General features: G+C 37.6%; 2 protein-coding genes across 2 annotated transcripts; both read left to right on the plus strand.

The window, feature by feature from the left end:
• The first annotated feature begins 36 nt into the window (after nt 1–36).
• Nucleotides 37–2497, plus strand: LOC139945776 (F-box/LRR-repeat protein 12-like). Its single transcript, XM_071943192.1, has 2 exons — nt 37–249; nt 740–2497. Exons 1-2 carry the CDS (start codon nt 173–175, stop codon nt 1599–1601), a joined length of 939 nt encoding a protein of 312 aa, XP_071799293.1. The 5' UTR covers nt 37–172; the 3' UTR covers nt 1602–2497.
• An 892-nt stretch (nt 2498–3389) lies between these two features.
• Nucleotides 3390–14385, plus strand: LOC139945777 (dnaJ homolog subfamily C member 21-like). Its single transcript, XM_071943193.1, has 12 exons — nt 3390–3501; nt 5516–5649; nt 6265–6390; nt 7353–7441; nt 7834–8139; nt 8723–8773; nt 9768–9847; nt 10178–10299; nt 11045–11129; nt 12213–12425; nt 12937–13321; nt 13834–14385. The coding sequence occupies exons 2-12, from the start codon at nt 5541–5543 to the stop codon at nt 14011–14013; spliced, it is 1746 nt and encodes a 581-aa protein (XP_071799294.1). The 5' UTR covers nt 3390–3501; nt 5516–5540; the 3' UTR covers nt 14014–14385.

Here is a 14385-nt window from a genome sequence, read left to right on the forward strand (position 1 = left end):
GCAAAGTCGCCCCGTACAAACTCGTCTTCTGTACTGTTGATCCAGCTACGAGTACTTTATCGGGCGAGTTGGTAATCGTGTTTATGTTGCCGGAAGTAAACAGTTGGTTGTCTCTAAATATTCTACCGTTCTAAGCCAATGTCAATGAATTATCTGTCTTTGAAACAACATAATGGATTCTATTCCAGTCAGTGTAATGGTCAGGATTTTCTCCTTTTTGGAGGTAAAAGAGAAATGTAAAGCTGCGAGGTATGTATGATTATGTTGGCAAATTTTCTGAGCTTACATTTAAAAAATAGTTTAATACAATTAATAATTATAATTACAATCAATAGACAATACAATACAAACAAATTTTTGACGCAATAACCAACGGATCCATAACCAACAGTCCAAAGTAGTTGGCTGTCTTAGATCCAATCCAGAGATTCCATCCATTAGATTAGAACCCTTTGTCCTTATTCAGAGAAGGTATATTGCAAAACCCTAGGCTTAACTTTTGAAAAGATCATCTACACATAATTGTAAGCCTACATTACAATTTTACATACATTAGGCTTACGTTTTAATTTGTTTTATTATATATTATTTTAATGTTATTGTTTGTGTGCTTTTTTAGCGCCATGAGCACTTTCATGGATTTGTGCACTTTTTAAAATAAGTTTCATTATTATTATTATTATTTTTATTATTATTATACATTCAAGTGTTTTCTTTGATTTTGTCATTGTTTTCTCAGAGTTTGCAAAGCATGGTACCACCTCATGCGTGAGAAGGAACTGTGGAAGTTTGTTGACCTCAGCTCATTCCGTGTCAACCTCCAGTCAACATGGAAGATCATTCGATGTTACTTTACAGACGCCCTGAAAACTCTTCATCTTCGAGGTTTCATGAACTCCATCAAGAACACGGAGTGCATCTCCAATGCAGTACTGAAGGATCTCTTTGAACGCTGCCCAAACATAACGGAGCTCCATATTGAAGATGCCATGCTGGCCAACATCGATTCAGGAAACTTGCCTCCGACGCTGAAAATACTGAAACTCAAGCGATGCCAGACAACCTTTGGCTGGTTCAAGTCCGCTGTTGACAAAGGTCGATTTGACCATCTGCACACCCTTAACGTTGAGAGGTCCACAAGATTCTGCAACGAGGACCTCAAAGATCTCGCCTCGATTCCCGGAGGAGGGAAACTCGAGAGGTTGAGTTTTTCCAGCTGCTACCGAGTCAAACACGAGGGCTTTGTTACCATGTCCGAGCATCTTACACATTTAACACACTTAGATATCTGCCGGACTAACGTCACTGATGATGACATGCATTTTATATGTCGCCAACTGAAACAGTTAGAGTCACTCCTTGTTCAAGATTGTGATTCATTAACAGATTTTTCTGTCGGATCCCTGAGTACGCTACCAAATCTACAAGAGCTGGACCTAGGGGGAAGTAGTATGAAGTTTACGGGAGATTGCATAATTTCCCTAATGGGGAGGCTGCATAAACTGAAGAGATTGTACATTTCTTTGTCAGAGACTATTACTGAAGCTGATTTGGAACAAATACAAAGCAGGAAATGCAACTGCAATATTATTATTCAATAGAAATTAACAGCTTATTATATTTTCTTGTTAGAAACCAGAGAGGCTAGAAACAATTAATTATTGGTGAATTGTATTGATAATAATAAAAGTATAGGCTATAATTAATATGTATTTATAAAGTGCCTTATAATGCTAGGCCTTACACAGCATTTAGGTAAAAAGCAATTACAAAGAAAACAATTATAAAACCACAGAATAAAATAGTTATTAAAAGAAAAAACTTAATCAAAAGAGCAAAAGAATTTGAAGCTGTTTGGTCATAATTTTTTTTTTGTCCCTTGGGGATGCGATCTAACCTTAACCGAGCCCCCCCCCCCCCACCTTTGATTTTAACTCGTGCTTTGGCCATTCAAAAAGACCTGTCACACACAACATGTGGTTTTCAAAAAAGATGGGTAAGTGTGGAGACAGATAAAGTTATTAGTGAATGATGATCTAAATATGATTTATTTTAGGCATACTTTGTATTAAAAGATAATAGATATTTGGAAAGTCATTTTAATCAGAATTATTTGAAATATAATTTTTTTAGAACTGTTGATATTAAACTTCTGAATGGCCCGTAGTACTCGATGAAGATGCATCCAACGGAGGGGTCAAAGGTCAAGTTTACACCCAGCCCATTGACACCTTCATTAAGGTTAGCTCACTATCGTGTCTGTCATTCATAGGAACTTTAACATTATAATAGTGTGAAAGAATTCAGATTTCGAAATTGAGCCAATCAATTGGCTTTACCAAGAAGGGGCACGAAAACAATTGGGAGATTTGTGAAACAGCACCTACTAACACAGACCTACATGTAGGGCAAAGGTTATATATTTTTGTTAAATGAGAATATGAATCTTGTGTATGAATTCTAATGTATTAAAAACAACTCGTCAATATAAGCTGAATTGTTGTTATGCTTTGATAAGTTTCACTGTGTACAATTTTGAATTGTTTATATTAGTTATGTGTAAGCAAAAAACTTTGTAAATTAGTTCAAAGTAATATTTTGTTTGAGTAAATAAAAAGCAAGGAGATAGTCCGAGATGATTTTGAAACTACCTACGACATGTGTGTTGTTGTTTTTCTGAAGAAATAGTGAATTGTTTATTTAATACATTTTATATAAAAATTTGTCATTGTACAGCCCCATTATTTATGTTTATTTTTCATATTAAGAGCAATTGGTACGGAACAAAGACAAAATGAGGTAACCAATAGATTTCAGGTTATTTTGGGACACCCTACCAACTGAGTTAGCTATAGGTTGGCTGTCTCCCTATTTGTCAAACATCTTTATTCAGGGTTGCCAGTTTGGCCAGGCCATTCAACTGATACTTAGCTGCTGTGTGGCCAGAGATCATGAAGTCTACTACTACATTACTCCGAATAAAACAAACAAATTCGAATAAAAGTAGTAGTTCACAAAAATAAAAAAAGAATTATTACAAGTCAGTTTTCAACTGGATATTATTTTTTAGAACAATACTAAAATTGTGGTTGAATCAATCAACTTTTATTTTTTCGTTGGTTGTTTTACAATGTCAGCAGCATATTTTGTCATCTTGTATCATTTCTGTTCAATGATTTCAGACCCGCCTTATTTATTATCTCAAAAATGCCTCTTGCTTTATTGTTGTGCAATTTGCATCATTGTGTTGTGTGTAGATTTTTTTCGGGTTGTAGCGCCCTCTTCTGGTAAACAAAATTCAAGACTTTTTTTTACAATCTGTAGTCTGCCCCCACCATGCTTGTTCTCGGTATGGTGACGTATTACGTTACTAAGATCGTTACCAGACATGATATACCGGGGTTTTTTTCGTCTCTACTTTTGAGAGTTTTCTCGAACGAAGAAGAGGTGAACTGGCACCGCACTACCAAAAAATCTCCTTTATCACTTCACTTTTTACTGGTAAGTTTCGAAATCAAATGGGTAATTTGAAAATTAATAATCAATGGTTTGGTATATTTTTACGCAGTAATGTGCTCTTTTGTGGTTAATCTTATTTCATTGTCTTTTCTCCTGTTGTTGAAATTGCAGTTGACTGTATTTTAATTTTATCAGAATAAATTCGATAAATCATTTAGAATAGATAATTAATATAGAATCAATCATCGAGTTTTAAGATTGGATGGATTCCATAATCATTCAAAATGTCAATTAATAATTATTATGGAACCATTATTATAATCTTAACACCAAAATTAAATTTCAAACTACATAACATTGTCATTTTCACTGGGGATTGAAGTATCACCAAGAAAATATTTGGCAGAAAAAATAGTAGACTAGTTCAGTTGGCCTTTTCGAGACCAATTCTGCCTACTTGTACTTCTATCTAAGTCTTGTTTCAAGTAGCCTTGCTCAAGGCAGTCGAATTATTCACTCCGAAAAAAGACCGCCGCTGTATAAAAACCCACCCGTATTCACTGTGCGTAAAACCCACCCGTATTCACTGTGCGTAACATCGCACGACACGATGCCCCCGTACACTATCCGCATGCGGAGGCCGTCAGGCCGACAGCCTTGTAGGATATGTGTTGAAGCCACTGACCTCATTACTATAATAAGCGAAGAGTTCCCACGGTCAGCTCATTACCATAATGCCCGCGAAAGACGAGACATGTTTACCTCACACACCACCACCACGGACGCATGATAGGGTCCAAAGGTCGTGATAAGGGAAGTGCGTGATTGGACGTCAAAATGAATAATTCATTTGCCTCACATCCTGTGTTGTCTGATAGGTCTGACGAACGATATACATATTCATGAGCTGCATACTAGCATATCCTCGAGCCCCCCCAATTTCGTCCACTATTGGAATTTTTTCAATACAACACATTAAAACGGGAAGGTACAGATCCGACAAGGCTGTCGGCCTGACGGCCTCCGCATGCGGTTAGTGGTGTACGAGTGCGATGACTTGTGTGAACAGTATTCGTGCGATGTGACAGTGTGTATACGGGTTGGTCATTCGGTGTGATCGCACACACCATGCACAGGGTATACGGCGGGTGGGTTTACAGCTGCGTCTTTTCGGAGCGAATAATGCGACTGCCTTGAGCAAGGCTATGTTTCAAGAAGTAAATTTTCCATGGGCCTAGACCCAGTGACTGGGGCGCTGGGTCTACTATACTACTACCAAGTACCATTGACCCAATTTCATAGATAGAGCTGCATAACTTAAGCACAATATATATTATTAGATAGTAGTAGTACAACACAAGTTCCTAGTAGGGCTAGTACAGTAGCCCCAAGTCACTAATTGGCTAAAGCAAAGTAAAGTAATACTAATACACAAGCGGAAAATTATCCCTATTTATGGGGCTATACAATACAAGTAAAAGCACAACAAAATTGGATAACTTTCCATATGGCGCCACCACTTTTTCACTCATTTTTACAAAAAGGGATATCTCATTGAGGTAAATTAGATACTATATTTAATTTCGAATGAAAAAGTGGTGGCGCCATGCGGAAACTTTTCCACAAAGTTAATTATGATTGCCAGAAAAAGGTTACCAGCTACCACTTATACACTATGGGCGCCTGTAGTGTCGTATGATTATGTCATTCGCGACTACTGTCACTTGCTGTTTTTCAACTAGGCCCTACTTGGTTAATAGTGTCCCTCACGACTGTTCCTGCAGTGGGGGCCGGCACGGGGCTCCCACTTGGTGGAAAGACAGTCTTCTGGGAGCACGACAAACTGCGGAGTCGGAGGCACGCGTGAGAGAGGTGGCTAGTGGGGGCCAGTGGCGCTACGTTCCCCACAAGCGTTACGTGAAGACGCGGTCATGACAACATAGTTTACATTTGAAACACAATCGCCTTCTTCAATCCTTTCAGTATTAATTTTACTATGTTGCGCTTGAGCTATTTACTAAACTGTTGCTCTACATCCCAATGATTTCTTTTCCAGAAAGAAACACTGCCCAGACCAGACCATGGCTGGTCAGATGATGTGCCACTATGAGGTGCTGGGTGTGACTACAGAGGCCACTGATTCAGACCTGAAGAAATCCTACAGGAAACTAGCTTTAAAATGGCACCCAGGTAAGTTTAGATGAAATCTTGCTGCCATTTTTAGTCACAATTAAATGTTCAGTATATATGTCATGAGCACTTCTTTAAATGAACAGTATGGAAGTATTTATAAGGGACATTGAGTATGACTTAATTTTGATTCAGTTAAACTCATTATTATAACATGCCAATTAACGTTGTCATCATGAGATGTAAGTCGTTACAGACATCCAGAACTGCCAGCAAACTGAGTGGTTCTATGGGAACCAACTCATTGGACATGTTGGATGACGTGGGTGAGGACTGAAAGACAGACATACATGTAGGACGAGTTATGTGGGTTTTCTCAGGTGTGAGTCTACTAATCACTGACATTCATCATAAGATGAGTTGTCAATATCACCATCTGTGACATCACACTTAGCAACTGCGATTAATTTGCAGTTAAGATCAATCTTAGCTCTTTGTGAAATCGACCACAGAGACCATGTTTCTGCCTGGATTTGAAATAGAAAAGATTGAATTTGTCGCAGGAACCAAGACTTATTGTAGTTGAACTTGAAAATGTCGTGTGAATTTGATAAACACTCATGGGGCATTGATAGCAAATGATTAATACTATTTTTGTTAACAATGTTTATAAAGATAAAAACCCAGCTACAAAGGAGGAATGCACACAGAAGTTTGCTGTTATCCAGAAAGCGTTTGATGTACTCAGCGACCCACAGGAAAGAGCCTGGTACGACAAGCACAAAGAAGCTATCCTTAAAGGTAAACAAAATCATTTTTCTGTGATTATCTGACACAGACAGGGTGGGGTGGTTAAAGCCAGTGGACACTATTGGTAATTGTCAAAGACCAGTCTTCTTACTTGCTGTATCTCAACATATGCATAAAATAACCTGTGAAAATTTGAGCTCGGTTGGTCGTCGGAGTTGCGAGATAACTATGAAAGAAAAAATCACCCTTGTCACACGAAGTTGTGTGCTTTCAGATGCTTGATTTCGAGACCTCAAATTCTAAACTTGAGGTCTCAAAATCAAATTCGTGGAAAATTACTTCTTTCTCGAAAACTACTCCACTTCAGAGGGAGCTGTTTCTCACTGCCTTTAAGAGGGGACTAACCAAGTAATTATTCCACCATACATGTAGCATTTTAACTAAATGTAGAGCTTTGAAGGGAAGGTATGCATTTGTGTTTGGTAAGCACTCCTAAAATGATTGGCAATACAAACTTCTTTGGTTAGTAGGCCTATAGCATCTTTCGATAGCATTTTGAGAATCATTGAAGTAATGTGATTGTGGAAAAGGATGGATCAGTTTTTACCCCTCATAATTTAAATTTGAGAAACATTTATCAGAAATGATTCTTAAATGTTGTATTCTGAAATTACAAATCACTCTTCCTGCGAGGACTAAACTGCTCTGGATTTCCAGCGATATCACAAAAACTCTACCACCTTTTAGAATGAAATTTTCACATGTTAGTTGTATTGTATTGTATCTACATTTATAAAGGATTAAAACAATTGAATGGTTCAAAAAACCAAAGGTTTACGTTCCCTATTTGCTGATTTTTGTTAGGTAGAAGTAGAAAAGGGCGTTCCAAGTTGTAATCCTTTCCAGTTCATTGCCAGAGTGATTTGGTTAAATTTTGTTTCAATCCTCATGAAGATTATCTTGGAAATGGGATATATGGTTAGTCTGATCTATTATTGCTTTCAATCCATTAGGTTATGGGGACGATTATGAAGGAGATGCTGTCAATCTGATGAAGTACTTCACAGCTTCGGCGTATTCAGGGTTTGAAGAGGGTGAAAAGGTACAATTTAAACATTTCAAGACGTACGGTGATCATGACATTAAATAGAAAAAAAACGAGTGGATGGTATTGGTATTTGATATTTGTGCTTAATAGCTTAGTGCTTAGGCCGGGGTCAACTCAATATGCACATTGGTATTTTGAATGTACCACTGGGACATTCCAGTGGTCTAGGGGAACAGTTGTGCATGCGCTGGAACACTCATCCGATCCAATAAGAACATTCCATCTGTTACAACTTTTGAGACGCTCTCTAAACAAGTTAAATACTGTCATTCAAACTTAGCCACACATACCTTGCAGGAAATACTGTATGTTTAAGTGCTTTGAGACGCCCGTTTGGTGTATAAAGTGCTATATAAATACCAAATATTATTATTATTGTATTTCAGGGGTTCTACAGAGTGTACACTGAAGCTTTCTCCCTAATAGCCAAAGAGGATTTGAAGTATATGGCGGATAAAGACGCCGAGAAGGACTTTGACATACCAGAATTTGGTGCCTCCGACAGCTCCTACGATGAGGTGGTGCATCCTTTTTACGCCTACTGGCAAAGCTACAGTACATCTCGATCCTTTGTCTGGAAGGAGACGTATGACACAAGAGGTGCACCCAACCGGAGAATTGCCCGACTGATGGAGAAGGACAACAAGAAGTTGAGGGATGCGGCAAAGAAGGAGTGGAATGAGGAAGTCAGGGTTAGTCCCCTTTGAGAAGTTTTTTAAAAACTTTAGCAGACCATCTGATTTACTTGCATTCAGAAAACACAACACTGTACAAAATCGTTATTTTTTAGCGTTAGAGAAAGACTCTGCTAGGGTTGAATCGTTAGGCCATTAACTATTTCTTGCATATTTTGTGCAAGGCAGTTTTCATTTACAAAAGCTTTATAGTTGTGGGTTGTAGGCTTTGAAGGGTTGTAAGGTCAAAATCAGTATTGTGATGCACTTGTGTCCCAATAGAAAAAATAGTAATGTTTCAAGTCTCTTACCTGACATAGAAAGGATATAAAATGACATTGTATTTGCTACCCTACCAGCACCCACACATTTACAGCAATGACTCTGTCCGTCAAGACTCGGAAAGCATCAACGTTTACACCGTAACTCTGTCGGTTAAGACTTAAAGCACCCACACAGTTACCACAGTTACTTTTGGTTAAGACTTAGAAAGAACCCACAGTTTAGCACAAGGATTCTGTTGGTTGAGAGTTACAGAGTACCAACACAGTTTAAAGATTTCATTAATTTATCAGAGAGTGAATTTGATGCTTTATTTCAGGCACTAGTTTCCTTTGTACGCAAGAGAGACCAAAGAGTTCAGGCTTACAGGGTGAGTACTACAATTTTGTCAATAAGTTATACTTTTTGGCCCTGTTTTGTTGTGTTTGTGTTTTGTTGTGGAAGTGTCGTGGCCGAGGGGTTAAGAGCACCGAATTCAAACTCAGGTGTTTCTGATCAGCAGAGTGTGGGTTCGAATCCCCAGCCATGACACACGTGTCCTCAAGCAAGACACTTAACCATTGCTTCGTCCTTGGGACGTAAAGCCGTTGGGCCCATGTGTTGTGTAACGCATGTAAAAGAACCCAGTGCACTTATCGAAAAGAGAAGGGGTTCGCCCATGTGTTCCTGGTTGTGGCTGCTTAGTGCGCCGTAGCACCTTGTAAACCCCTAAGTGCTCCATAATTGGGTCTCAGAATCCATCACTGCAATAACCTACATGTATCATTCTGAAAGTTTGTATATACTCAGCTCCTTGAGTACCTTGTCTGGTAGATACGTGCGCTATATAAGACTTTGATATTATATTATTATAATTAATAAGCTCTGTATTTGTACTCAAAGCTTTCAATCCTTAGAGAAAACAACTACAGGTAGGTTTCAAAGGCATGACCCGTCCCCCTGCATTATTGAACAGTATGTTAACAACTAGACCACTGACGGTTCTACGGAACAAGAGGTCAGTCCCTATGTGATTACATGAGTAAGTATACACATTCAAACCAGGGACCTATAACAAAAGAGGACAATATGGTCCACGGTTTGGGAAAATGGTCAGCAGTTGGAAAATTTGTACAAAACCAATAGGAGATTTTGCAAAACAGTTTTAGTGTAAACAAAAAAAGGTACACTGTTGCAGGTGTATACAAGCTTGGGTGTTTTTTTTGTTTCTTTCTTTTTTGGGGTTTTCCTCCAACATCTAATAAGCTGAGCATTTCTTTAGAGTCTTCTCTATGCAAGTATCTTCAGTGCCAGTTATGTTTGGAAATTAATTGGTTTCATAACTAGATCAAAATAAATAAATGACTTCACAAATAATCCTACAGAAACTGCTCGCGGAAAAGAATGCTGAGAGGGCGAGACTGGACGCAGAAAAGAGGAAGAAAGAGAGAATAGAAAGAGAAAAGTAAGAACAGATAAACTTCATTTGCCAATAAAACAATCACACATTGTGTCTTGTAAGGATTACACATTATGACATGTATGAAACTGAATAGAACCTTCCCATGAAAAATGTAAATATACAGCTCCTGCAAACTAATATTTTGGTCATCAATGACGGAATGACGGAATATCTCAAAGAAAATTTTACCGTTATATGGCTGTATTTGCAGCAAATTATTTGTTGCAAGTTTGTGACGTCAACATTTGTATTGCATTCGCATTGGCAGGATCAGTATGAACCGGTCTCAAGGGTTGATGTCAGACAGTTACATTTTTTTTCTTTTATCACTAGGCAATTTGAGGAGTATGCCAAGCAGGGCGCAGAGGTCCGTGCTAAGATGGAGAAGGACCTGAGAGAAATGGAAGCAGCTTTACAGGAGGAGTTTGGAGATGACTCAGGGAGCAGTGTGGCTGGTAAGTCTCTTTCTCTCAAGAAAAGTAGAAAAGGTTAAAACGACAGAAGAGAAAAATTTACACGAATCTTAACAACATCTCATAATGAAACCTTACAAAACGTAAACAAAAGTTTGTTTGTCCGTATGTCTGTCTCTCTTGTTTTTTATTGTTTTTTACGTCAATTCTATTGTTGCTTTTCACCACAGCAATATAACCATGAGACCATTTTTATGGACGCGCATATGCCATTTTTTTACACATGTATGGCAAAATATTTTGCCATACAATTTTGCCATACAATGACATCATCATTGACCAATAAAAACACTAGAACGGTCTGTGTGTGCTGACATCTTGCCATTTTGCCATACACGCGTCTCACGCGATTATCATCTTGCCATGCGCGCGTATCGTGCGATATAGGTACACCATGTCCACAGAAGACACAGAAGGGTGGCCAACCTCAGCGTTCACCGGGTTCTATTTCTATGCGTTTCACTGATAGCAACCTCGAGATGAGCAAACCCTGGTACCATAGTGCCATACACATTAATTCAGAATTGCGTATTGGTGTTTCACAATCTCTTGCATAAGTACTTGCAAATACAAACTTACAGACATCTGGGGGTAAAATAATTCCATATTTTTCTTTTCTTTCTAATTTCTTTAAGCAGCAATGTGGTTCTTCAGCCCATGTTGTTGTAATTTTGTGTTCCCATTTGATGTTTTTGATATATTAATCTCTAACATTTATGGTTTACAGATTCAGGAGAAAACAGCTTTGATGAAGATGCTTTGGAGGGTCTGTTTTGTGTAGCGTGCAATAAGGAATTCAAGAGTGACAAAGCGTAAGTAAGCCTAAACAATTGCCTTCTATAGGTACTTGCAGTATGTCTCAACGAAACAATGCCTTTTAGTTCAGTGAAGCCAGAGTGGTATGCTTGTACAGTGTTTCTGCTGGACTCCGATATCACACATTGGTGTATATTAAAATTTGTAATAATAATCTCAGCAATTATATAGCGTTCTTACAAAAAAAAAGGTACCACAACGCTTTACAACAATAATTACAAGCAATAAAAATTAACAATGCAAAGCAATGAGAAATAAATAAATATATATATTCCCTCAAATGAAGTCAGTTAAATATTTTTGTTTCATTCAAAAAGGTTATTGCCTCGTTGGAGAGGTCAGTGAAATCTTCTAAAACCTGACATTTTGAGTTGAAGCTGATGATGTGTTATCATGGTGAAACTGATTGTTACATGCACTGGTACAGTTATTGTGGCTGTGCTTGTTTCCCGATAAACTTAAAGGCAGTGGACACTATTGGTAATTACTCAAAATAGTTATTAGCACAAAACATTACTTGGTAACGAGTAATGGGGAGAGGTTGATAGTATAAAACATTGTGAGAAATGGCGTCCTCTGAAGTGACGTAGTTTTCAAGAAAGAAGTAATTTTCATCGAATTTGATTTTGAGACCTCAGATTTAGAATTTGAAGTCTCAAAATCAAGCATCTGAAAGCGCATAACTGTTTTTTCTTTCATTATTATCTCACAACTTTGATGACCGATTGAGTTCAAATTTTCACAGCTTTTTTATTTTATGCATATCTTGAGATACAGCAAGTGAGATCAGTTACCAATAGTGTCCAGCGTCTTTAAAACATGTTTTAACACCATTTTTTGTATTGTCAACAAAAAGTTTAAATGATCACAATTTACTTTTATTTCAATACAAAAAAACTAAAGCAACTGTGTGGTACTGATTTGCCCACTTCTTTCATATTTTAATCAAATCATCTTCAAAAATTGGAGATTTGTTAATAATTTCTTTGTTATAAAGTTTGGTGCTTGTAACTTAATCCACCATCTTTATGAAATAGCTGTATTTGAAGATTGGTTTCAATTTATATATTATTTTACAGATTTGATAATCACCAGAATTCTAAAAAGCACAAGGAGAACGTGGCTCTCCTTAAGGAGCAGATGGCAGAGGATGATGAGATTGCAGAAGAGAGGCAAGATCAAGAGGTTGAGGAGGAATGTCTTGAGGAAGATGCTGAGGTTGATTCACTACAAGAAGATAGTGAGGATGAGGAAGAGGAAAAACCTGAAACCTTTGAACCCAAGAAAACAAAGTGAGTGTTTGTTACTGCACCGCTGTTTTTCGCAGTTTTACTTTATGTTTTCAGTTTATTGGTTAAATTTCAGGAAAACTGTTGATGTAAAAACTTACACATGACAACATTCTGGCAATGATCTGGAAAGGAATTTCGATTAATTTAAGGCCGATGTTATTTTTTAGTTGTTGGCGTGAGTTTATTGCTCCATATCTTTTTACCTTTCACTTTTTTCTGTGTTTGAAGTGCCTCAATCTTAAACATTTTGACAATCACTCTACACACTAATTATGCTTTACATGAGGCCAGGCAAAGTACTCATCTCAAATTCCACAGGTTTGAGTTACAGCAGGAAGTTGGATTGATTATCTTCAGAAAATTTCTTTAACTTTTAAGAATAGAAACAGGTGTCGAGCAAGAATCAAACAATTTTACAACCCCCTCGACATGAACACATTTTGAAGGACTTCAAGGGAAGCTTTCAATACTCTCTCTTTATGTTCAATAATGTCTTTGTTCCTCCTTGCAGATTGTCAAAGAGGGAAAAGAAGAAACGGAAACAGCAACAAGCTGCTGTGAAACCTGCGTCTGTAAATCATGATGATATACTGGAAGACTTGCCATCACATCTAGCCAAGCATCTTAAAGTCAAAGAATCCAATGGTAGAGTCTCACATGAAGAGGACAGGACACCAGACAATGAAAGTAAGACGAACAACGCAAATGAGTTTGAGAGTGCAGATGGAGTGGAAGAAACAGAATCATGTGAGAGACTCAATGGCTATGGGGATAAGATGGAGGATGTGGAAGACACAACTGAAGAAACACCTAGTGTGAGACTCAAGGGCAAGAAGGCAAAGGAGGCAAGGAAAGCAGCGAGAGAGAAGTTGGCATGCCAGGAACAGAACTCACAGGTATTTTAAAAGATTTTCCCAATTCTTGGAAATTGTAAATGAATAAAGATAATAGTAATAATAATAATCAAAGTGTTATGTAGCGCCCGTATCTGCCAATGCAGGCGCTCATGGCACTTGCCCAAAAAATCTGTACTCTAGTCAGCTGAGGTGAAAGTGCACTGCTCTACCAGTACCATTATAATGTCAAGTAATTAATAAATCATAGACCTTGTGCATTTAGGTCATGATGTGGCTACCATAGAGGTAAAACAATGAAGAAACAATGCTATAGGCGGGCACAGAATTTTGACGTCACAAATTCGTAACAAATAGTTTGCATCAGTTGAAATGTGTTCAACTCCTGCAAAACATTCACAGCGGAAACAGGACTGTGACGTCAAAATTGGTATCACAATCGCACAAAGTATGAACCGGGATTTAGGTGTTAAAATGTGGTATTCAATAAACACTCATTCTCTGTATAGAATACCTCATTAAATGTTAACTTTTTTTCTTTTTTTCTTTCACAGGTCCACAACGACGACCCCCTTCTATGTAACACATGTAATAATGAATTTCCAACTAGGAATAAGCTCTTCAACCACATCAAGACAACAGGGCATGCATTGAAAGTTGAAACCAGCAGAATGAGGGTAGATACAGGTGAAAAGAGTAATAGCAAAGGCAAGAAAAAGGGACGGAAAAAGTAACATTATTTATTGCATTACATTTAATAATTTATTTTTCGGCCAATTTTTAAGTTGGGGATTTTAGCTGGAAGTTTTACTGGGCCATAAACCTGGGATCATTGTAAAACAAATTTTTTAAAGAATAAAACAAAAGTACATTCTTCAAAGTCTAATATTTACATAGTGTACTGTATTTGTGTAACTCTTCTTCCGTATCATGTGCATCAGTAACAATAAATGAGAAATGTTAAAAAAGTAAATCAAATGTGTCAATTATTATAATTGTCTTGTAATCCACTTGCAAGTAGTTTGAGTAAAACAGTTCAATACTGATAAATGCAAGTACACAGCCACAATCATGGGTATACTTTTTGCGGCAAGGACCACATTATA

This window comes from Asterias amurensis, chromosome 13 (genome assembly GCF_032118995.1).
Source record: "Asterias amurensis chromosome 13, ASM3211899v1".
Lineage (NCBI taxonomy): Eukaryota > Metazoa > Echinodermata > Asteroidea > Forcipulatida > Asteriidae > Asterias > Asterias amurensis.

What these genes read in the sequence shown, in the direction of transcription:
- LOC139945776 (XM_071943192.1), top strand. Translation starts at nt 173, where the DNA reads ATGGATTCTATTCCAGTCAGTGTAATGGTCAGGATTTTCTCCTTTTTG. An exon ending in GAGAAATGTAAAGCTGCGAG is followed by an intron (nt 250 to 739) that starts GTATGTATGATT and finishes TTGTTTTCTCAG; the next exon opens with AGTTTGCAAAGCATGGTACC.
- LOC139945777 (XM_071943193.1), top strand. Translation starts at nt 5,541, where the DNA reads ATGGCTGGTCAGATGATGTGCCACTATGAGGTGCTGGGTGTGACTACA. An exon ending in AGTGGAATGAGGAAGTCAGG is followed by an intron (nt 8,140 to 8,722) that starts GTTAGTCCCCTT and finishes GCTTTATTTCAG; the next exon opens with GCACTAGTTTCCTTTGTACG. An exon ending in CTCAGGGAGCAGTGTGGCTG is followed by an intron (nt 10,300 to 11,044) that starts GTAAGTCTCTTT and finishes TATGGTTTACAG; the next exon opens with ATTCAGGAGAAAACAGCTTT.